Source organism: Osmia bicornis, chromosome 9, assembly GCF_907164935.1.
Source record: "Osmia bicornis bicornis chromosome 9, iOsmBic2.1, whole genome shotgun sequence".
NCBI classification, from domain to species: Eukaryota; Metazoa; Arthropoda; class Insecta; order Hymenoptera; family Megachilidae; genus Osmia; species Osmia bicornis.
In genome coordinates, this window is record NC_060224.1 from 7557783 (window position 1) to 7582933 (window position 25151).

The 25151-nt window shown below is 49.5% G+C and overlaps 1 protein-coding gene across 5 annotated transcripts in view; it reads left to right on the forward strand.

Moving 5' to 3' along the window:
• LOC114875120 (mushroom body large-type Kenyon cell-specific protein 1) overlaps positions 1–25151 on the forward strand; it is a 71412-nt gene that overhangs the window by 20722 nt on the left and 25539 nt on the right. For 3 of the 5 annotated variants that reach the window (XM_029185065.2, XM_029185064.2, XM_029185066.2), the window contains exons 2-3: positions 10232–11336; positions 24196–25118. In XM_029185065.2, the coding sequence (XP_029040898.2) occupies positions 11243–11336; positions 24196–25118 (1017 nt within the window). In that variant the 5' untranslated portion in view covers positions 10232–11242. Of the gene's footprint in view, positions 1–6810; positions 7230–7972; positions 8561–10231; positions 11337–24195; positions 25119–25151 lie in introns of those variants that run through there. The other 2 variants (XM_046287220.1, XM_046287219.1) reach the window with 2 other exon arrangements.

Sequence of the window (25151 nt, forward strand, 5' to 3'; positions counted from 1 at the left end):
TGTTTACGAAACCGTCGAAGGGAGATATTACCAAGTTATTATATTTCGCCGAGAGGAGCAGAGGCTTTGTCTCCTCGGCGAAATTCAACAATAAGCTCCTTATCGTCGAGGCTGTTTGGCGGAAAGAAACGCGTGCCAACGATTGCGCGCGCTCGTCTAAAATCCAAGATGTCATCTTCCAAGAAGAAGAAGAAGAAAATAAAGCAGAAGAGAAAGAAGAGAAAAAAGGAAAGGAAAGGAGAAAAAGAGAAAAAGGAAGCGATTCAGAAGAATGTTGCGCGTTTCGCAATTTATCAGAGCGCGTAAAACACGTTAACTCCGAGTGGTGTTCTTGAAAGATGATTCGTCGTGTTCGATACGCGCGGCACGATAAAATTCACCTTCGTCCAACAGCGTGACGTGTACGAACAGCGTGGCGGAGAGTCAACAAGTTGTTCAGCCGGACCACCACCCCTTCCCCCAACTAAATCCCACTTCCTATAATTAATAAACGTCATGTATCGTGGCAGTGCCGAGCAATTTAGATCAGAGTCGATGCGTCGCATCAAAACCTCTCTCCGTCCGTGACCGGTTTGATTTTCAAAGCGTATTTCAATTTTTGTTTCTCCCGTCGTTATTGACTCGCGTCCTCGCGCCTTTTATTTACCAGTCAATTACATTCGCCTGGATTTTTTATTGGCCGTCTTGCACCTGACGTTTCCATCGTGCGTTTCGTCGATTTTGCGTGTACGCGCGGTACGCGCACCACCGATCCGATGATCCATCCGTCGACGTCGTCTCGAACCCGCCACCCGCCACGCAATTTATTGTATTTTTGACGTTCGTCCAACGATGGGAGACCGCCAACGGGTAATCCGCCGGAAAATTCTATAATCGAGCGAAAATGAAACGTTCGCCGACCAAACGCGTCTACCTATATACATATATATACATATATATATATGTGTATATATATACATATATGTATATACTATACACACAAAGGGAATAGTCGCGTCGTGTCGCGTCGCGTCGGTCGCGCGTCGTACATACACGACGACGACTCGAGTATAGCTTTTGCACCCCGTTCCTATACCCCCGTTGTGTCCCTGCTACAAAGGTCAACGTCCTTTCGACGCGAACCAACCAAGAAAATTATTAATTTCAAGAGTTTTTTGTTCGGCTTTCCTCCCTGGCCTCCTCGATCCTTCCTCCACCTTCGCTATATTGGCAAAGGCAGGTTGAGACATTAATTTGCAAAGTCGTAAACAAGACGGCTGCCGCTGTCGATACTTTTAATAAAATGCTGGTAATTAAATTGTACGGGGATCGGTAATGGTCGAGCTGGTCCGGATCGAAGGACGCGGCCGTAGGAGCGTGTACGGAGCGAGCAGTCGTCGGGTGAAAGGTAATATCGAACTCGTATTTTAGGTGGACGAGAGAGATAGGTAGGTAGGTAGGTAGGTAGGTAGGTAGATAGGTAGGTAGGTGGTCGAGAGAGCGGAGGAGTCGTAGTCCCGCAGGTGGGGTCGTAGGGGAAAGAAACAAAAAAAGACCGATGGAAACAAAAGGAATCCGCGTCTTTGGGAGTAGCGTGTTAGTTAACCCCCCCTCCACCCTAGCCACGGGGGTGTTCGTTCGCGACAACTCATCCCCGCCGCCCCACTTTGACTCCACTGCCCCTCACCAACCCCTCGCCTCGTCCCTTTCTTTCTCTTCCCATCTTTCGTATCCTTCCACCTTCCGTTTCCGCCTCCACCTCCGCTTTCCTATCTCCTCGTTTCAGAAATTTTTGAATATCCGATCAATAGGTGGCTGCTCGTAGGAAAAAACCGAACCGAGTGGGGAGGTATCGGATCGGTGCCTCTGGAACTTTACCACCACCACCCCTATCCTCGCGATTCGTCGTGCTCTTCGAGACGAGACTTATCCGTTTTTCCTCCGAGAACCTCCTGCCGATGCTCTCCCTCTCTTAATTGCCAGCTACGCCCGATGCGCCTCGATTTTCCGTTCGATGTCCAGGTTTCCTTTCCTCGTCGTCGTCGACTACGCGTATGCCACCGACTCGTATCGACGCCGATGCGATGTGGGTATAGCCGCTTGTTTCGCGACTTTATCGGTGGTCTCTTTAAAAATTTGCTAACCATTCGCCGGTATAAGCCGTTTCCGTATCACGAACGGAACAGCGTCTCATGAAAATATTATTTTTCCAAAGTTCCCATGTCCCGATCGTGAGTCCGTCGCGGCGAATCGCTTCGCTCGGTTCGACGAGCTATCTCGAAATAAGGTGCACGCGAACAACCCAACCATCTGCCACACTTCCATGCTCTAGCTAGTTATTCCTATGTCAGGCCGGAGGTAATAATTCAACGGTAAAAAGCCGGAGAATTCGTGGTTACGTCGTACTGTTCCAGGTAACGCTTAAAAATGTACGGATGCGTTCGATACGTTAGAAATCGATGCGCATCCTACATCCTCAATGAAAATAAAAAGAAACTTGTGCTGAAAAGGAGGGTGGTTGAAAAAGGTAGGAGATGGTTGGTAACGAGGGTAACGATTTCTCGAGCGTTCAAAAAGTGGCGCGCGTTACGAGTGTCGGACGAGAGGGTAGCAGCCGAGGGACAGGGGTTGGTTGGGCACTTTCAAACTTTCAACGCGGTCGTCGCGGAAGCCGCGCACATTTTCATTTACCAAAAAACGCGAAGCATAATAAGGGGGAAGATAAAAGTAAGCGTCAAAGCGGTAGCAGCGAGCACGGAAGCAGCGGCATAGTGCGACGACGGAGGGGCCGAGGAAGAAGAGGGTGGCCGGAAAACGAAGCCGCGAAACACGAACGAGGAGTCCGTTCGCTCGCTGGTGCAACGATGCAGCGGCGCGAGTGCAACGACTGCAGCAGCGGCTGCAACGATGTCGAACGCGTGCTTTTCATACCGTACCACCAGCTATCCAGCCAGCCAGCCAGCCAGCCAACAGTCATCGTCTTTGCGCTAGGGTTCCACGCGACAGGAGGGAGAAGGGGCCATGTTTCGAAGCGTTTTATAATTGAGACCGTGCTGGAACGGGGGTGGCACGGTCTCGCCGGAGGACGGGGGATCGATAGCATTTTTTTTCGGGGTAGGAACCCAGACGTACGTGGCGCGAAGGTGGCCGAGAGGAGAGGAGAGGAGTAGGGGCTCGATTCGTGTGACACATCCACGCGACGAAGGGACGAGGAAGGGAAGGGTTAGAGAAGGGACTGATATACGTCGCAAGCACGCGGGAAAGGATAAGAGAGAAGAGAAGAGAAGAGAAGAGAGGAGAAGAAAAGAGAAGAGAAGCACAGAAAAGGGAAGAGAAGAGAAGAGAAGAGAAGAGAGGGAACGTGCGGGCCTGGAGGGTCGCTCCGGCAGGCTTGCTTTTCGACAAAGAGGCGACGACGCTTTTTTATAATTGCGTTTTTAATTTGATGGATTCTTTGATGCGTTTCGTCGTATACTCGAGCGTGCGCGGAAGAGCGAACGACAGGGAAAAAAGGATAGTTGGGAAAGGAAACGAAAAGCTAGGGGGTTGAAAAAGGAAAGAAGAGTATAACGCACATACGTGTATGAAAGTGTTGGCATACGTGTACCGGGGGGAGGTGAAGCGGAGAGGAAGAAAGAAGAACGAGAGAAAGTGAGAAAGTGAGAGGGAAAGGGGATGAAACAGAGAGAAATAGTTGGCGAGAAAGGAGAGATGAAGGAAGAGAGAAATACGGCGACGGCGGCGACCGCGAGAGTTTTTTTTTCTGGCCCAGCACGGAGCCCGCTTGCTTCTCTTCTAACCACTCTCTCGCAATCCCTGCAACGCGCACACATCTTCGTCGTCTTCGTCGCACCAGCATGCCGGGCGAGAAATCGAGCTTTCCGTGCATACGTCGCGACGCGCCTACTTCGTTTCCCTTTCTCTTTCGCTCCCTTAAATCTGCTTCGATCCCCCTCTCTGTTCCTTCTTCTCACCCTTTCTTCCCCACCCGTACATCGAACAGCCGCCCGACTAAATTAATTTCAATTGCGTTCGCCGGAGGCATTTCCGTCGGGCTAGATTTTCCACCGTCCCGACGATTTTTCCCTCTGTCTCTGGCGCGACCTCTCTCTCTCTTTCGCGAGATCATCGATCGTTGATCAGAGGAAAGTAAGATCGAGTGGGGAGTGTGTTAATACGCGGAAAAATGTAGGAGAGAAGAAAAGGAGTGCTGTTTCGTAAGGTTTCGATGGTGTATCTGCGTTAAGTTGGATCGATGGATGGAAAAGCTCGTGTAAACTGTTAAGGTCTAACAAACGAGCTGTAATGTGATCGGAATTTCCAGCAACGTGATACAGATTTAGACCTAAATCTGGTCTACCGATACGCATTGACCTCGTTCGGCCACGTATAAGGATGAAGCGAACAAACAAAGCGAATTGAGCCGGGCTCATCCGATGACGTATGAAAGTGGCAGAAAATCAGCTCGGTAGAGCTCATTAACGATCGCTCGAACGTGAAATAACCTCGCGGTTATTTCGTCGTTCCCTCCAAAATTAATCGTCCGTCGGTTCGTTTCATTTTCCGAACCTTTTGTAACATCGCAACACGATTCGATCGTGATTTCGTCTTTATACAAAAACGAATTTCCCTACCTGTTGGCCTACTTTTCGTTTCGAAATAGCACGCCAAGCATCGGCACGAGCTTTGAGTACGCGTATTTAACCCGGCAATGCGAGCAGTCACGCGTTTTCGAGTTTTTCCGAACGGAGATGGAGAGCAGACGGATGAAGCGAAACGATTTTTATTGCATTTCGCAGCGTGGATTCCCAGCTGGAAATTACGTCCAGTGAAACGTTTTGTTTTACAACGTTTTCCTCGTCTCCTCTCTCTCTCTCTCTCTCTCTCTCAACCCTCCAGCACCCCGCGCTTCCATTCGTTCAACAAATTTTTTTCCGCTTTTTCCCGACAACTGGTTTTGCACAGAGGACATCGTTGCAATCATCGGATTCGTATCGAGTCGAAAATTGAGATTATCCCATCGACCGTACAAAACTTTTAATCCGTTCGATCGCGTTTCGTTGATCTATGAAACGAAATGAACTCGATCCTCCCTGTGCTTTTGTCCCGGGAAATCGTCTTCCCGTTCGAAAGTAATCGATCGATCATCTCGGATCGAAGTATCCCGCAAATCCTCGGCGCAGCTGCTCGAAAAGTGTGACGCGTATCGACCAGCGCACCTGCTTATATCGTAGCACAGATCCAAAGAAGTCGTAATTAACGATCGCGGAAGGTGGCTGTCTCGTTTCGAGGAACAAAGCGGTTGCTCGCATTTATTAGATTCCGTGTTATGCCCGCAAGAGATACGGGCTAAATCTCGCGAGCGGCGTTTTATACGGCGAAGAAAATGGCGACTGAAGTGTTAAGGGTCGTATCCCTTTTACGCTTGGGAGTCGGTGCGAGCGGCAAGAGTCGACTGAGGTGTCCAAAGTGTGTTCGCTGCGCGAAGCGGGAGAAGGAGAGAAGAAGAAAAATAGAGAGGCGAGAGAAGCGGCAGCCTAAATTTAGTAGACATCCAAAGTATAGTCATGGAAGCGTGTAAAGAGAAGGAGAGAGCGAGTTCGAGTAGACGGTGGAGGACAACGAGGAGAAGTATCTTGGTAGCGAGCAGACGTACGGAGAAGGGGATGGGGTAACTCTGTGCTTTGGTGGCAACGGTTTAGGGTAGCAAAAGGAGGATACCAGAGGGTGGAAGCGGCGAATGGTGGAAGGAGGGGGTGCAGAACGAACTGTTGCTTCCCCGAGAGCCGTGTCGTGCCGGTACTTCTAACACAGGATTCTCGAGAGCCTCCAAACAGGATTTAAGCGTTCTCACCGGCCACGAGGACTATCGCTTCCAGTATTCCCTGCAATTTCCTTCGAAACGTGTCCCGATTCTACGCCTACCCCACTCTCTTCTCGCGCCTACTCCTTTTCTCCATAATTAATCTGAAAATTAACTTTTTTTCTTTTCTCGCCGTTCGCAACAATGATTACAGAGTACACGAGCGACGGTGTGTCTCGTGCCAGAATTTTTAAATCTCTCCCGACCCGAACGCGATTTTGGGGGTGCAATCGGCCGTTCATCGCTAACAGATTCGATCAAAAGAGGTCGAGCGCGACGAGGGTTTCGTGGTCAATTGTGTCACCCTCTCTAAAACAACCGGACCAGAATCTCGTTCGCGCATTAACGTTTCATTTTCCATAAAAACTCGGTTGCCCCGAAAAAAAAAAAAGAACACGCGCAAATTTCACGCCTACGCGCTTACTGTTATTCCCCCGGTGTGCTCGCTTACATTCAAACCCGACGACGCACGGTGATTCGAAGGTTCCGAAGGGTAGATTATAAAAATCGTGGAAACGGAACACGAGCAAATAGGCGTGCGAAAAAGCTGGCCCGAAGGATAGTTTGAAAAGTAGCAGGCGACGTAGATGAAAGATGCCGAAGCGGCGAGAAAAAACGGAGAGGGAAAGAAAGATGTGGCAGAGGAATAGGTTGAGCAAAGGGTGAAAGAGAGGGAGAGAGACTAGGGTGTCGGTAAGGGAACGAAGAAAAAGAGGCCGCGTAGGAGTAGGTGGAACAGAGAATAACGGAAGAATAGAAAAGAGAAGAAGGGGCTGAAAGAGAAAGAGAGAGGGAAGAAGAGGAGGCAGGACGTAAAACAAAGTAACGACGAAATGCACTTCCCCCCTTTACGCCGTGCCTGGCGCTCGCCCGGAGGGAAACGTCGAACGAAACGTTAAAAACTGGGAAGAGGAATGAGAACGCGCGAGGGGGTGCTAGGTGGTGGCTCGTCGGTCGGGAGGGTCGGTGGGCCCAGTGGAGGCGCAAGGCGGAGGGTGGGTTTTGCCGTGGCAGGCGGGCCACCCTGGAAGGGTGCCGGGAGGTTATGACAGCCGAGGTATTGAGCGGATCCTTCGTTAAAAAAACGAGAAGCACCGTGCTGAGGCGCGTGGAACAGAGACGACGTGGAGGAAGAGAAACGGACAGCGACAGAGGGAGAAAAGGAAGGCGAGCGAGAGACTGAGAGTGAGCGGGAAAGGAAGACGAAAACGTCGGAAGAGAAAGAGGAGAAGATTGGGATGGACGGAGTGAGAAAAAGTGAGATGAAAAGAGGGTGAGAGGGTGAGAAAGAGGAAAAGAGAGCGGTGCACGGCTGCCGCCGCCGCCGTCGTCGTCGCTGTTGCTGCTGCTGCTGCTGCTAGAGCCGGTAGTGGAGGTGGTCCAAGGGGTGAGACCAAGTAACCGAATCCAACGCACCCTTGCCTCGCGCCCATTGCCTCCCCCGACCGGGAAAAAAACCGAGTGCACCATCTCCCTCCACTTCTCCGCTTCGTCCTCGTCCTCGTCCTCGTCCTCGTCCTCATCCTCCTGCTCGACCGCCCCTGACTGCTCTTCCTGAAGCAGTCCTTTCCACCCTCTCCTCTCCGCCTCTATCGCGACGCTCTTCTATCTTGCTCGCTCGTCATCGAGTTTCTTCCATCGCGACGACAAAAAAAAAATGCACCGACTTCGAATGACATTGCACGGCTTCCGAACGAAAACGACGCAAGAAATACATATTCCGCTTTGACGACGATGACGTTCTATCCTGTTACAAATTTAATTGTTCGTAGACCAAGGAGAAGGAATTTTAATCGTGAGGTCGTAAGGGTATACCCCCGTGAAAAGCATCCGATCGAAAATTCGAAACGATACTATCGGAATTCGAGTTGCCATCCCAAAGTGCACCGAGCTTCTTTGAAATCGTATCCCTGTCCTCTTTGATGCAATTTTCCTACCAAATTATCCATTAACTATAAAATGATATCGATCAACCTAGATCGGTGTATCCTGAAAACACGCTTTGTCCCCTTTACAATTACGTAGACGTTCGTCCACGGATGAGCAATCTACGACAGCGAAACGATTACACGACTATCGGGTAGTACGTTAAAATCGCGATTACGCTACTTTGAAATCGACAGCCAGTCACTGTGCACGCTGCGGGAGTATCGCGAAAAAGCGGATAAGAAAACAGGAACGCAGAAAGAGGAAAGGGCAGCGTGTACCACCGAATGAAGGGAAAAAGGGAATAGAGAGAGATATAGGAGAGGGAAGAAGATGGAAGAAGGGAATCGAGACCGTTTGTTCGTCGACGGAAATGCAAGCTGGACACGGAACGACGGAAAACGAAGCGAGTGTGTGCGAAGCACTCTCCGGATTCGCGTAATGGGAAAATCGATTAGGAAGCGAGAGCGTAAGGTGACCGTGCAAGACGTAAGAATACAACGCGAAGGGTTGGGATATTAGCTCATCACTAGAACCGGCAAATTAAAGCGAATCGTGGAAAGTAAAAAAGAAAAGATAATGGTGAGATTTACGCGTTAAACGCGATAATGAACGTTTGAATCGGAGGCTGCTGAAATTCAAGGGGAAAAGTTTCGATCAAGAAACAGTCAACACGGGTAAAACTCGAGCATCTTGGAACTCCGAGCCACTTGTAGGCACTCTAAGAGTCTAGTCACTTTTCCCTCGGCTGGCGTGCCTGCGAAGGTTCAACGACATCGGCTGGAAGCTTCGGTACGCGTAAGTACGCGAACGCGGACGCGTGCAGCAAGCCGAAAGTGGAACGCTTGGCAAAAACGATCGCCTTTTTTTTTTTTTTTTGCTCCAACAGTTTTCACCAATTAGACACGGTTGATGAGAAATCGAAGGATGCGGGGCGATGGAAGGCCTCTAATTATCACGGAGCATCGCTGCCGAAATACGAACCCTCGCCCTCGACACAGAAACACCGTGAACGCGACAGTTCAGTGAACGTGGCGTCGCGTCGCCTTGCGTCTCTGCCTAGCGTCGGCGAAAGTTTCGACGAAGCGCACGCGGTTGGCTCGTGGCAAATGTAGAACACCCGTAGAACCGCAGCAACCGAAAGCCTCTTGCATTTCATCAATATTGTTCACGTAGGCTTACCTACGACTGCTATCCGATCGATCTTTCAGCGTCACCGGTATATCGCCCTGCTAGCCCACGGCTACCTTCTATTCATCGTGTGGCGTCCGTGCGCCAACGGAATATCAACACGGAGAATCAAACGCTTTTAACGAACGGTCTGTTGCTGCTCCGATTTTGATCGCTTACACCGTGCGTCGCGTCGCCTCGCCTCGTCTCGCATCGCGTCAACCAAACGTTATCGATCTTCGACTCCTCTCCGCGACCAGACGAAAATCGATTCAAAATTGACCTCGATCGCGTTACTCCAATTAAACGCTCGCACCATCTCGATCAACGTTTACCCAAAACTTTTCCCCCTCTCGACAAAATACGAAAAATGTTTATGGCCTAGAATTTTATTCCCACAAGTAACCGAGCAGATTACTGGAAAGTTTGTTTCGAAAGGAAAAGCGACCGAGCTGAAACGTTGATCCGTCGAGAGAAATAAGGAAGGAGAAGGAGAGAGAAAGAGGAAGGCAATTAGAAGGCGTTTGATTATCGGCGACAAAGAGAAAGTTTGGTGCGTTAGCAGGGTAGAAATATTTCGGCGACAAAGACGACGAACGCGAGAGAATGAAGGGGTTGGTAAGGTAGGACCGTGAGGTGGAGTAGATGGTGGTGGGTGCAAGTGGGGTGGTTTGGGTGGGCGCGAGAAGGAAGAAGGTGAACGACGAACGGGAGGGGAATAGGGCAAGTAGAAAAGAGGAGGGTGTCCGCGGGGCGGATGAAAGGACGCTTACCAGCTACTACCTATTGATCGCCAATTCTTTTTCTCTTGTTGCATATTAGGCGCACTCTGCCTCGTCTCTCTTTCTCTCGATGGTGCGCTCTCCCACCCCCTTGCTAGTGTAGAGCGCGCGAATCCGCCCCTATAGCTACCCTCCGACCACCATGCGCGCCTCTTCCTCTTCCTCTTTCTACTACCCTCGGCTCTCTTCGCTCTTCTATACCTTTCTGCCCATATCGCGTCACCGCTCGAGAGTGCGAGCCACCCCTACCACTTTTCAACCTACGCTATCGGCCCAACGTACTTACTTCTTACTAGCAATCTTTCGTCTCGAATAACAACACCTTTTCTCATCCGGGGTGGGGCCACATCACCTTTCGTTCGCGTCGTAATTTAAACGCGAGCCTAAACGATCGTAACGACGACGGATCGATGATCGAAAATCGATATTTAAAAAAATATATATATATAAAGATGCTCGCAGAGGATACAGAGAAATAAGTAAAACAAAATCGATTTACCAATTGTTTCAGATAACAGCCGGTGAAGTTGGACCGGCAGAAGACTGAAGGAAAGAACCGGTGAGGTGAGCGTGAAAGGCGAAATCGGTCGGAGCGAAGGAACGTCGAAAGAGAAGGAAGTGGAAAGAAGCAGCAGGACTTGCCGGCGGCGACAGACTGCACTCTCGCACCGTTCAGGGCGCAAGCGTGCACGTGTGTTGTGCGTTTCCGTGCCGTCGTAACCCTGTCTCAGCACGAGGGAGTAGTCGTTTCTCCGCGTTCTCATCCCTACTCCACCAGCATCGCCGCCGCCGTTGCCGCCACCGTTATCGCCACCGCCGCCACCGCCACCATCACCGTCGCTCCCGTCGGCTCGCCATCCTTCCGACGTTCGCGAAGAAGCGCCGCCGCATCCGACGTAACGACGCCGGCCACCACGACGACGACGACGACGACGACGACGACGACAACGACGACGACGACGACCGCGACAAACAGGTGGAGGAGGAGGACGAGGACGAGGACACGGACGAGGACGAGGACAAGGACAATCGCGACCACGACCACGATCAACATTCCGTGGATCGGACTTCCACCATCGACCCTCCACGACCACGACGACCACTTTGCCTGTTTCTGGCGCGCGCTACGTCACGCGTGACGTTGTACCCGGCGCACACGTTGAAGCGACAGTGTGCATACACGATACGTTTCCCCCTCGCGTCCTCCTCGGGCACCGCCACGACCACCCAACAAAACTACCACCACTCGTGGTTGCCGCGCTAAAACTACCACCAACAACTACTACTATTACTACTGGATCGAGAGGGGGAGATCGAGAAAGCCGGTCAATCGAGCAAAGAAAGAGGAAGAAAAGCAAGAGGAGGAGGAAGAGGAGGTGGACGAGGACGAGGACGACAACGGCGACGACGACGAAGACGGAGGACGGCCGGCGGCGGAGGGGGTGGATATCCACGCGGGAACTCGAGGCAGGCGCACCCGGCCGGCACGCACACACATATATTCTAAGATGTGATTTTAAAAATGGCGGAATGCCCTTATGCCCGCTGCATACAGGAACGCAGACACATCCGACGGGAGTTGCTGCGATGGACAAAGAATATGGTCTTCGTAGTCGGTGAGTCAGACGAGACCATTCACCTAAATTTTCATCCAGGAGAGCGCGTTTTGCGAACGCCTTCGTTCCTTGCTTGTAAATTTCTTCAATTTTACCCTACAGGAACCAACGTATCTAGTTAACCGCGTACTCGCGTTACGAACTCGGTTTCACCGCATGGTGAATCTCCGAACGCGTCGGGGCTACATGGATGCAACAGCGGCAGTCGCCCGTCTGTGTGTCGATGTTCGGAAAGAGAAGGAGAGAAAGAGAGAGAGTGAATGCGAAAGGGTCGGGCGGGGGTGGTATAACGGGTGGACGAGGGGGTGAGAGAGATAGGGGTTAGAGAGGGGAGGAGGGAAAGATAGAAGGAGAGAGAAAGAGAGAGAGAGAGAAGCAAGGCCGGTGGTGAGACCTGTTGCGAACCGAAACGCCGAATCCTGGTTGACTGCGAGCCAGGCGTGACTCCTACTCGTGTTCGTACGTTCAACAGGGTGGTTTCCACGTTGTCGAGAAACACTAGTATTTCGCGCGTACATCGTTTCGAAATTTTACGATATTATCTTGTCTCTCCGTATGGTTCATGCAACACCCATTCCTCTCCTCGAAATTTCAACGAAAATAGGATAGTATTCCGGGGTTGAGAATTTTCATCTTTTCGATCGCGTCGACGTTAAAATCCGCCAACGGGACGGATATCGTCGATCAACAGGGAATTATTGTCACGTTTGTGGAAATTTCGCGAGGCACGCGCGGGTCGCTAGAAATCCGGAGAAAAATTCGACCGACGAGTTTCGGTGGGGCGGCATTTTCTAATTAGGTCACCGTAAAATATGATCCGACCGAGGAAGAATGGTAAAGTGGATCTGGCGTAATGGCTTTTACCCTATCCGCGCCCTCGTACGCCGGCGCCTCTCGGTTCGAGCCGCCTTCGGCAGCATTGCCATCGTCATCGGCACCGGCACGAGCATCGCCACCGCTGCCTCCACCGCTGCCTCCTACGTATGGGAGTAAACCGCGCACGGAATACTGCACAAGTTGCGTGCCTTGACCACAGACAACCGAGCGAGCGATCCCGGCCGCCGCCCGAAACCTTCTTTTCTTCTTATTCTTTTTCTTATTCTTACCGCCTCCCTCTTTCACATCCTCCCTCGCTCCCTCTTCGCCATCCGCATCCCTCTATTACTCGTTCCTCGCTTACGCCCCCACCATTGTCTTCCTACTCCCCCTCTTCTCTCCCTTCTTTCCCTCCCTCCTTCCCTCCCTTTGGCTTCGGGTTAGTCCGTCAAGAGAAGAGTTGTGTTACTCGTAGAAGGCGCGTTTCCACGCGCGCTGCTGTTGCGTGCACTCGCCGTTACGCTTTTTCCTCCACTTTCGTAACCTCACCCTTCGAACCCTCCTCCACCCTTCTTCTGCCCCTCTTCCGTATCCCTTCATCCCCGTCGCGTTCTGTCCCTACCTCTTCGTCTGCCTCGTTTCGAAACGCAGCTGCCGGTGTGGTGGTCGAGAAATTTTCGCGAGTCCTTTCCACCCTCTCCCACCTACCGGTACCGCCACCTCCTCCCTCGTGGCTATACCCCCGCCCTTCGATTTCTTCCCGGACTCTCCTATTTCCACCTTTTTTTTTTTTTTTCTTCCCGATCACCGGGCTCTCCTTCTCCCTTGCGAAGATTCGAACGAGTGACGGAGAAAACGAGAGGAAACGGAAACGCGGGGTGCACGAAAGACAGAGCGAGCGAGCGAGTAAGAGCTGCGTGTGTGCGCGTTAGAGAACCTCCGTCGTCGTACTCCTCTCGAGACGTCCATGATCTTCGGAGATCGACCAGTAGCAGTTCTGGAAAGGGTGACGAAGGGTAACGCGCGAGTGTCGTTTAGTGTTCTCCGGTAACCAGCAGCAACGTTTCCTCCTTCTTCCGGTGATACATACACAACGTGGCTGATATCGAGTTAAGTGTTTCGCGCGGTTACCCGAAAAAGTTGTTGGTGATTGGTGGCAGTGGTGGTGGTGGTGGTGATGATGTTCGAATACCGTCGACTGTGATTTCGAGAAAATAGGAAAAATATCAAGATGCCGCGTGACGTCGCGAGCTTGTGAAACGACCGCAACCGTTCTCCCTCTCACGCGATCCAACCGGCTATCGCGACCTGTTACGTTGCACGTGTTGCTCTCGAACGGGATGTGCATACGTGCGAGCATCCGACTCGAACCCGAAGGATTTTTCCAAATTTTTCGACCCCCACAAATTCGCGTAACTCGCTCGTCACGTAATCTAGATTGAACGGATTATTTACGGGTAATCCTGGTGGCTGTGCCGTGCGTGTCCGGCACGGAACCGGCCGTAATGAAGCGATATCCGTTTCTCTCGGTGATCCTACTTTACGAATCGACGCTCGACCAGATACCAGCACCCGAAAATTTTCGCTCGTCGCTACTTTCTCGGCAGTAACGATGCTGCTCGACGACGAAGCGACGCCGAAGATTACTGGGAATACAAAGACCGACGTGTAGAGTACGTATGCACCGGATAAAAATGTTCTCGGACAATCCTGCCTTTCCGACCGATGGATAATCGTGCGTTAACGAGAGCTCGAGAAAAACAATGCACGTCCACGTGTACCGCCTCGAGAGCGTTTGTCCACGCTCCCTGTTAACGCTCACGCGCTAAAGAAGCTTCGAATTCATCGTCGTGATCGAAAGCGAATTAGATCGAATGCAAGCTCGTTCCTTCCCATTGTACGAAAATTCAGCGACCGAAAACGTTCGTTCGTTCGGTCTCCCTGTTGCTCTTTGCATCGTGCAAGATAAACGAATACTTTGCAAGCTACATTTTCCGCTCGCCTATTTCGTTCTTTTCCCCATTGTGCACCCACACCCTTGCTTTCTCGAAAACGTTCGCCTCTGAGACGGAAGAAAAAGCACGAAAGAGAGAGAGAGAGAAGAAAGAAGCAAGGGTCAGAAGGGGGTGAGAAGATAGGAAAGGAGGAGCGTTCGGGTGGGTGCAGTTACTGCTGATCGTTAAAAGGCGCATAAAAAAAGGTCGTGAGAAGGGGCGGTGGGAGGCGAGAGGAAGCAGCGCGAGAAGTAACAATAAAAATTCGTGGGCATTCGTGTTTCGTCGCCAAGGTAGAAGCGCGACGTTCAGGGGTAAAGGCGTAAGAGGAAGAGGAAGAGGAGGAGAAGAAGGTGGTGGTAGAAAAGAGAGAAAGCGAGAGGAGGGTCAGGCAGGGGTGATGAGGGCGAAGGTGGTAGGGGGTGACGGAGGGTGCAGCGTCGAGGGGGGTGGTGGGGGTGGCGGTGCAGGCGCAACGAGGGTGGAGGGAAACGGGTATCGGGGGTGGTAGCGGAGGATGGGTATGGCGGAGCAGGGTGCGTAATGAAACGATATTGAGTAGCCGTGGTAGGGAGGCTGGTGACGAAGGGTGGGGGTCGTCTTCAGCCCTCTCCGTCGATTGACCTCGCTTCGACGAGGCGAAACAAGCGGAGTAGGGGTGAGACGGTGCGAGACTAGGCGAACCGTAGGTGGGGGTGAGTGGCACACACAGGGGCGGACGTGGCGAGAGAAGGGTGCCTCCGGTGGGGGCGAAATACCGAGCGATCCTACGTGGCCTACCAGGAAGGGAGACCGAACTTAAATTGACGAAAATGACACGGCACCTTCTTTTTGTCTTTGCCTATCCTCCGCCCGAACGCGACCGGTGCAACGCCTTGCTGCGCCTTCCGAAATGCTTCAAAGCGACATTAGTACCTCGTGAACACGGCAAACGAACCACGATAGACAGAGATCCGCCGGAAGAACGACTTTGTGGTTAGCCCGCGAAATGGCACTCTATCAAACGACTCGACGATTCGATATTCAATGTGAGTTTTACTCCTTCGCGTCGTTTGATATGCTTTCCCTGTTTACCATAACCCTGCACCTTTCGTTTTAGAAACATCATACAACAGATTTGTTCAATTTTCGAGATTAACTCGGTTGTTCATTATCGCGCAACAATATTAATACGTATGTGAGTACTGCTTTTTATAATACTAATTATTGCACTGCATTTTATGAAGCAGGATATAAATTAAAAGTTCACAGTATAAAATATGACATTCGCGTGTATGTTTTAAAGTTAGGATAATAAAAATTGTCGCGTTAAATCAAAATGCAAACGATAATAAAAAAAAAAATAACGTAAGAATTTTACGAAGCAAAGTAATCGTCAATCCAATTAAAATGAAATCGTCAAACAAGCCTCGTAATGCAGATATCCCTGTACGCTTTTCTTACTCGTGTCACGTGATCGACGCTCACGCGTTAAAATAAAAAGGAAAAATAATCGTGTAGGAAAATCTCGTTGATGCGATCAGGCTCCTCTTTATTCCCGTTGATTTTTCATTTGAACGGAAAACAACAAAGGAACAACAACACCGGACGTAAAACGTACGCTTCGTATAATATTTTTCGTCTCTGTAAATGAGATGGCTAGCGAAATGAGTGGGGGGAAAGGACGCGTGTAAACGATTTGAAAAATTATCAACGAACCGTGTGTCGAGGTGGTTTTTAAAACACTGAAAACGCGTTAATACTCAGATGGAAGCACATAATAATCCATTAAATGATCATATGACCTGTCAGATAATTATCAAGCTTGACAGAAATTAATATCAATGAACGATATTAATGATCATTCTCCTTGTAAAATATAACGGACGTGTCGCAACGAACAGTCGGTTTCAGTTGTAAAATTCATATCGTACACCGGTAATTTTGTCCCCTTTGTGCTTGATAAATTATCTCTTTCGCGATACAATTTCTTTTTCGTTTTGTCAGCTTGTACCCACTGGTCGTCTGTTTCTCGTATTATTTAATCGTGCACTTTGAGAGCGCGTTTCGTATTCCCGGAATAGTCGACCATTGAGTTTTAACGCAAATGTCAAGGTTTTTCATCGTTTTCTACCTAACTCGACGGATTTTCATACAGTTATCCTCAAGCGTATCCCTTTACCTTTCATCTTTACTTTTACAATATTTCGTACCAGATAAATGAACGCAAGCGTTTATCGTATCAACTCGGGTTTGCGCGCGTCGTTACACGGGTTTAAATCACAAAATGGCCGTTTTGAAAAATGCATGCAAAAAAGGTGTACGGTACTCACCACTCTTGTAGCAGCTTCAGCTCGTTGACATTTCGAATTTTGTACTTTCTGCATTGCCTCTGTCGCCCTCGTGTCGCAGCAAGCAAAGATTCCAACCGATTTGTTTAAAATTCGTCACGTACGCACAATGTCAATGCGATTCTACTCCATATTTCGAGACACGTGAACCCCGGACGCCCACTGATTCGCGACTAGAAACGACGCGATTGCAAAATTGCAAAATTTAGTACTAATTTAGTGAATCGCGACGAACCTTCACTCTCAAACGTTTAAACGTATGCTAACAACGATCGTGATACAGTTTTTGGCGAAAAAATCAGAAATTTTCCACTAAAATACCGATGAACGCGATCGACGATTAACGTTACGTACTTCACACGAGTAAAGTCTTCTTGACTCCTTACGTTGTCACGTGACCGCCCTATACGTCGTTCGTAACTTCCAAGCTTTGTGTACTACGTGATTCATCACGATTTTATTCCAATCAATTTTATGAAGATCTGATACAAAATATTTCACGCATAAATCCTTATTTACGATAAAATGAATTATAGAATAATCAAAGTTGAGTTTTCCTATGAAATTATTATATGTATATAATATAGGTTAGTTAGTCACGTGGTAAGTCTACAGTAGTAAACATGTCTTCGGACAGATGCTGTGATATTTGGTACAGTGAAAACGAGTTTCAAAGTTTAGTTTACAATCGTCGAAGGATGTACAAGGTGTTCGATTCTGATAAACGCTATGCAGGCTGTTACAAGCTCAGGATGTAAAAGTACGTACTGACAAATTATCAACGACGTTGAATAATGTGCTTCGATTAGTCATAGTAAAAACACGCGCGGATTGTCGTGAAAAGCTTCGATTCCTCTTTTTCGCGTTACAACGAGTCAAGCAATAAATTCATAGAACTCCCGTTAAACGGCACAATTCACGAATGGCCCGTTAGAGTATCGTTCATACACGTAGTCGCGTCATACGAATCTAGTAGTACAAAAAAAAAAAACTCGAAACGTTAATCCAATGATGGATAGCACGGTGATCTGTTGCATTTTAATCTGTCCTTTTTTTCCCCTGGATCGTTCATCGAATTTCATCCGCACAAAGCTCTGCTTTACCGCGACGTCAAAACGATGATATTAGCCAGTGCAAGTGTGTGTGCTCGCCGCATTCGTTTTCAGCCCACTTTTGTGTGCACGTGTCTGTATAGGTATGCGTGCACATTGCCAACGCAGCATGCGTGTTTGCTCTATCTCGTTTCCTTCGTTTCCGATTCGTCTCTCTAAACGTGTCCTTTCTTGCTTCACCGTTTTGCGTTCTCGTTACCAACGATAGGATCAACTTCAATACTGCAATGACTTTTTTTAATGTGTTCTAAGACACATATAAATCTCTCTCTCTCTCTATTCTATCCTTGAATTCCTCCCTATTCATTCGATCCATTCTTACATATTTTACTTTCTCTATCTCTATCTACAAGTTTACTCGTTCTTTCCCTCTCTTTCTTACCCGCTCGCTGTATCTTACGTTTCTTGAATGCAACTCGTGGTTAACGCGTTGACCGCCAGGCTAGAAATAGTCACGTCTAGCAACATAGATTATTATTTATCTACTTTATTCTCTTTCTTGTTTCGTTAATCACCTAACTGAACGAACACGAACACGTCTTATCTGTTAAATTAACAAACGTTTGCATGGAAATTACAGAGGATTTGATTGTACGTTAGAATTCGCATCCAATTATATTTTTATCGAAATATTCGCGGAAAAAGGATGTTAAGGTTCTGTTATATCAATCTGACTGTACGATGTCCTTCGCGCTTCCGGCTCGACCGGTTTCCGACTGTTGCATTCTAATTCGTCAACGTCAGAGTTCTTTGTCAACGATGAATTTAGCGTAGCCCACACGGTAATCTCGCGATGCGAGTCTTCCCGCGGGTAACAGTAGACACCGGAGCACGATAAATGGGTCAGAAGACGACTCTCCTCTACGTTTGGTATCCGATTGCCGTGTGGATCGCTTAGCAAGCTAAAATGAGACGAAAACACAAGGCGATGCACGTACGTTTCGTTGACGCAACAAAAATTTCTTTTTCGCTTCGAAACGTTAAACGCTGTCTAAACGGTTTATTAATTTGTCCCGCGTCTACAATGGGAATCAAAGCGAGTGGCAGTAGCAGTTGGGGCACCGGAGTGTCGGTTTCGATCGACCGTTGCGAAAAATCCGGGCGAATCGTAAGAAACAGGAAACAACGGAGCGGTCACAGGCTGTTACAAAAGAGGCAGAAGAGAATAAAGCGAGCGCACAATGTACGAGTAACGTGCACGCGTGAAAGCAATGCTCCCAACTACCGACTTGACTAACCAAAAGTACCAGCTGCCAAAAAATTTCTGGTCCCTCGTTCGGCTCATTGTCCCTCACGGCCTTTCCATTTTACTCGTTCATTTGCTTCGTGTACCAACCGCTAGGCGGTCGATGTATTATCGAGCGGGCCCGACTGCTTCTTTTTCTTCGACAATGTTCGTCAAGGTGTGCACGCGTCGGTACGTACACAGAGATCTACGTGAGAATATGTACGAACGTGGGCTGACCTCGCGGACCATTCTTCTTCGGTTTATCTTTCTCTCTCTTTCTCTTTCACGTTCTTTCCCTCTATCCGATCCGTTCGCTTTCTCTCCCTCTGTACCTCGGAATCTCTCTCTTTCTCTTTCTACCGCTTCGCCTCCTTCGCCTTTGCAACTCCGCTCTTTCCTCGACGATTCTCCACTGGTATAATGACCTCGGGAATCACTGCTCGGGTCGAACTAATGGAGCGATATCGTGCAATGAAATAATATACTGGAACAATGTGAAATTACAGCGACGATCGTTGCGTTTTACCAGTCAAACCCGAGGAATTTCAAGATAACCGCGACTTCGCGACCGCTTGAAACGATCCGCGATGGCAATTAATGCCTGTCCGTGTGTATCCATCGAAGCGTTCGTTACTTAACATTTAGCCAGGTGATATATAACCTTGGATGAAAAGTGATTCGATGTTGGTTGGGCAAGGGTTAAACGGTATAGAGAGACGCGTTTAGGTGTTAATATCATAGCGAGATTAACGCGTAACCTTCGTAGACTCTATCTTTGGCAAGCATCGTTTCGCGGATCTTAATGAGGCACGGCTGGGTTCCATGCCTTGTTGAGAGACAAGTAACGCTTCGAGGATTTCGACATCCATCTTGCTTTCTGTCCTTTGCTCGCCTCGAAAACCAGCGACCGATCTCTTGCCGGTGAATGGGAACCTCGTGATCGTGTAACAAAGCGACGCCGATAACTCTTCGAGTAGGCGACCGACTATAAGAACATTTTTTCCCCCGTCCTGTGCTCGTTGCGTACACTAGTCTTTCGAACCGATCAACGACACTCCGATCGTTTCCAGATCGTTTGCTATAAATAATACTTTGGTAGCTAGGAGTTTCGTTAGCTGAATTTCACTTTTTCTATCGTCGGTCGATCGAACTCCTATGACTTACGTTCGAAGCGCGAAAATTTCGTAAGTCGAGCGGACGGAGGTCAGTTGGGAGGTGCATAGGTACCGTCCGAGAGCGGGATCGTTATCGCAATTATTTCGTTATTATCGTCCTGAAGGCTTAGCTTGGCGGCGCAGGCGAATCGCAAGCGAGTTTCGGACAAAGGATAGCCTTGTGCGTCGTGAGAGCCAGCTGCGGCCCCACCATGCTCGACCACCCATTTCCTAACCTTCTACTCTCGTCTAAACCGTATTGCCATTGGTCGAAACGGGCCGACGATTAGCGACGGGACCAAGGGAATGAACGCCAAGACCTCAGAACTGTTGGGGGAAATATAGCGCGCGCGCTTGGGATCTAAAATTGCGGCTCTGTCATTGGTCGGACGGGGCCCGAGGCCATTCGATTTAGAATTGAAGAATGGTGCCGCTATATCCTCGACTCGCCGAGGACACCCGTCGAAAGTAGTAGATTCTCTCCTTCGTTCTCGAATCTTCCCCGTTTTTGATTCTCGATTTATCAAAAGAACGACCCGGACTAGACGATCGCTCCGGGGACCGCTACAAATTCTTTTCCATCTCGATTCCATTTATTATTATGCTAGAATACGTGCTGCTGCACCTTGCTTCCTGCTCTTCTTCTATTCGAAGAAAAAAAAGAAAGAAAGAAAGAAAGAAAGAAAATGTATCCCTTTGGTGTAGTCGACGGTTTTCGAGCAATTTACGATACTCGACGATCTCGTTTCGTCCATTGAATCACGAGGAAACCTCGAAAGAGCACGGAATCGTCGTTTTACAGGCTAGAAAAGCTGCTGGTGCCAAGTGTCTGCGTGGTCGTTCGCTTAATCCCGGGCGTGGTCATCTGCCCTACTTCTTGCTCTTCTTAAATGGCACGCCAGATAAGATTGGTTCGGCGCCTCCTGCTGGAATTTCATCCAAAGGCGCGCCAACCGTCTAATTACTTCTGGAATCGATCAAGGACTCGAACTTTACTCGCCACGAATATCCAACGAAGAATGGCCGTCCTTACCCGACCAAGCATTCGTGGAAAATGTCAAGTCATAGGACTCGGAGCTGAGAGAAGGAAGGGGGTAACGATTGGAAGGAAGGTCGACGGTACAGAGATTTCCCATCTTCGATCCGACCGGTGTTTTTCTTTCGTCCAAGTTTGAAAAACCTTTCCACGGTTTGGGGAAAGGAACGATGAACGTGTAAAGGAACTGGCTGGATGAAAACGCTTTTGTGCTCCGTTACGAACGACGAGATAAATTCACCCTTGCTCGGTTCGGTGCAGTTTACGTCATTAGAGAACGTCTTGCAAAAGACATCTCTCGTTTCGAGCTGTTACCGTTTCTTCGTTACGTTACACCTATACCGTTGCATTTTCCTGAATCTCCGTTCATTCAGTTGGAAATTCGTGTTTCGACGCCCACTCGACCAAGAGGCAGACACCTTTGCCGGATTACTGTTTCGTAGGCCATTAATTACGTGGAAGATCGTTGATGCTGCAACCGGTGGACGCGGTTAAAGATGGACTCGGGCGCAAAGTTAATCGGGCCTTTCTAGGAAAAAGGGGAATTCTAAATGGTGTGTACCGTATCGAAAGTACGACGGACTGCAACCGGTGCGATTAACACCGAAGACAAAGCAATTGTTTTCACGTGTTTTTCGAAGAATCGCATACAAGGGGAACGAATTACGCTTAATTTCATCGTAGGAAAGGAATCTTCGCACTTTGCTCCTGTTCTTTCCGCCGCGCCGTTAGGTTGCGCCTATCGTTCTTCATCGCGTTTCTTTTGTTCGTGTTCCGATGGATGAGTTGGATTTGACGTCATCGAGAAACGAGGCTAAATTTATCGCGAAATAAAGGAAAAAAGAAATATGATTTTCGTGTAAGGATCGCCTTATTCTGGACAGATTTTCATGACTCACCGCGCAGCCTTGACGTCCGCACGTTGCCGCGAGATGATGATTCGTATAATTGCAGTGGTTGTCTTGCTGTACTTACGCTCGCTTCGTTTGCGAAGAAGTTCGAGGTTTTCTTAACTCGTCGATTAACGAGTTACGGCGATTGCGTTAACTCGTGCAATTTGTACGTTCTCCTTATCGATGCATTATTAAAATCTACCAGAGGCTAGAGCGGAAAGCGTTATACCCGCGCGTCACGTTTTTCTGCTGAACGAACAGACATGACACACCGGTTCAAGTTACACGAAACACCGATTGATCACGCCTAATTTAAGTACAGGGGGGTAACAACGTATCCCGAAAACAATTACGGAACGGATAGGTGTAATCGGTCGAAAAACTATCACGTTCCGCTCGAGTTAGGTTTAAAGTCTGGCCGGGTATAAAGTCAGCCCTGACCGTAATGTCATACGTTTTTCTGACAGCAACGCGTGCAAGCAGATACGTTGCAGTGGCTCGACGCAGATCCAGTTCGCGTTTCCGCAAACTGGCATTATACCTGTATTTGATAAGCTGCGTGGAACTAGAGCGTTTAAATAATGGCCGTACGGACAACGATGGACTGCTGCCACGAGGGGGGCGTCGCAGTGTTCGCTCGAAACGTTCGACAAACAATAATAATTTATTCAGATGTTTTTCATTGCGCGCACTCCTTTTCCAGCCAAGCGAGCGTTAATTCAGGGTTCCCGATCGATGCTGCCCGAGCCTACCTTCGCGACATTTTTTCGCGTGTAAATAATCGAGCATTCGTCGCGTGTTACACATTATCGAACCAATGACAAAATGTAGAAACTACGCGTTCTCGACATTTTTTACACATCCTTCTGTTAACACCCTGTTTTCTCTTGGCTCCGGTAGTTGTTTTTTTCTTTTCTTTTTTCATTAACGATTCACGTGTGATTAAAGATTCTGAAAAAGTAAGGAGCTCGAAAGAGGAGACAGTTTGGCTTTGATCGGCGCAAGTAAGCCAGGCTGGCCGGACGACAAAATCAATTCGGTGAGAAATAAAAGTGGCAGCTATGAAAAATCGCCACCGCGCTCGATCTTCTTGCGCACGCGAGTTCCACGTACACATGTAAATGTATTTAGGTGCATTGGTAGATCGGTGTGTGCTACTAGTGGCACACGCGACGACCAAATGGCGTGACAGTTATGGTGCATTTGCGGGACGCGTGCCACCGTACCGGGTGTCTGTTTAGAATCAATTGACGCATTCAAAGGGACTCTCTAGCAAGACAAAACTCATTTGCGGCCCAATTTCAGCTCGTTCGAGATTCGACGAACGAGTCGTACAACCCCGAGATACGAACCTTTTCGTGATTCGTTGACGAAAGAAAATTGCGTAGATTTTTCTCTGCTCCTGCCGCGCTTATCGCACGTTTTTCACGTTGTCACGCGTTTGTTTCGCCGCTCCGAAATAGGAACTATACGAGTTGTTTCATCGCGACATCGATCGCGAAGGAAAAGTAAACGTGGTCGAACGGTACAATCGGAGCTCGTTGTTTCTCGTTGAATATTTATTTTCAGAATGAAAAATTCGCGAGGAACGAACGAGCGTACGTGCGCTCGAATGGAAGCCGACTTTCGCGAAAGCTTTCGTTGTCGCGGTACCGGCAACGAGGTACGTCATGTGTTACGATAACGCTCGACTGTTCGGCCTTTGGATAAGGAAGGGAAAAAAATTCTCTTATCAACGCGTCTATCGTTAGCCACTGCAACGAGTGTTGCGAATTGCCAGCGTGGCGATTCAACCTTTTTAAATATATACATATAGGTATATCGCGAGGGAAGAAAAGAACGGTACCGTGTCCATCTTAAAAGTTGCCAAGAAATTCACATCATCGATGTGAAACGGGTTGTGAGAAAGAAAAGAGTAGGACTAAAAGCGTTCGCGTTGTATCGGCAATTTCAACTTTGCGCGCTGCAATTTTCTTCGTTGCGACATACCGTAAGATTTCTAGGACGTGCGTGTTACCGTCGAGGCGCGCCGTGTCCTTCGAAAAACCACCGCGTCCGGTCGGTTTCCCGAACATGCGATTTTGGTGATTCCGACATCGACGTAATACGTACGAGAGTTATCGCGGTCAACGGATCTCCGCGTTGGCGCGGAAAACATGCTTTTCCATCATCCGTTGCGCTCGAAGCGAAAGCTTTCGTTTAAAATCGAGCACGAAGTTTGCAATCCTTGTTCCGAAATGGTTCCGCGGATAAGCGGCCGTTGTCATTGTTTGACGTAGTTATTGTGGTGTCGCAGGTCTGGAACGGGTAGCGGAGGAGTTGATGGGCCGTAGGAGATGGAAGCAATATCAGGACACCCTGTACAGCGGTACTCGCAGCAGCGAATCAGCGACGACACAGCCCCACCACCGGCTTTACCCGGCGTTCTCGTCGCCCTGCGACCCGGTGCCCGGGAGCCTGGAACAAATTGGGCCGCGTTCGCTTCATCCTGCGTCCTCCTCGTTAACCACAACGATAACGACCACAACGACGGCGTCACCGTCCCCGGCGACGGCAACCGGAGCGGGGACCGGACCAGCAGCGGCAGCGGCCACCACGACAGCGGCAACGACGGCGACTACCACGGGCCTGGTGAAGCAGGAAAGCCTCCAAAGGCATCACCTGCAGAACCACCATCACCTTCAATCCTCCGTTCAAGACCACCATCGCCATTATCAGCAGCAACAGTCGGACGAGTCGCGGCGACTCAGGCCCGACGAGATAAAGGTCGAGGTCGGCGAGGCCGATTACGCGAACGGTGTCGCGCGAGAGGAATCGTCGGCAAGGACAGCCGATCCGTCGACGACGGCTACGGTAACGGTGCCCATCGTACCGACTACTACGGCAACGTGTATCGGTACCATCAGCAGCACGGCGACCGGCACGATAGCGACGATCGCGTCGGCCAGCACCATCCCCCCGAGCATGACCACCGGAACCACCACGATTCCGATCAGGCGGCGACGCAAACGCCGCCAAAACGACGCCGAGACCACGGACGACAGAGAGGACGACGAAGAGAACGAGGAAGAGGAGGATGGAAGGAGTTTGAGCGAGGTCGAGAAAAGGCTGAAGCTCGACGAAAGCGCCGACAGGCCCGTCAGTCCTCTCAGAAGGGAGAAGGATCGAGCGACACGGGATTATCCGATCGCCAACGCTACCGATACGGAAGGGACCAAGGTTCGTTTACGCTATCATTCTTCTTTTTACTTT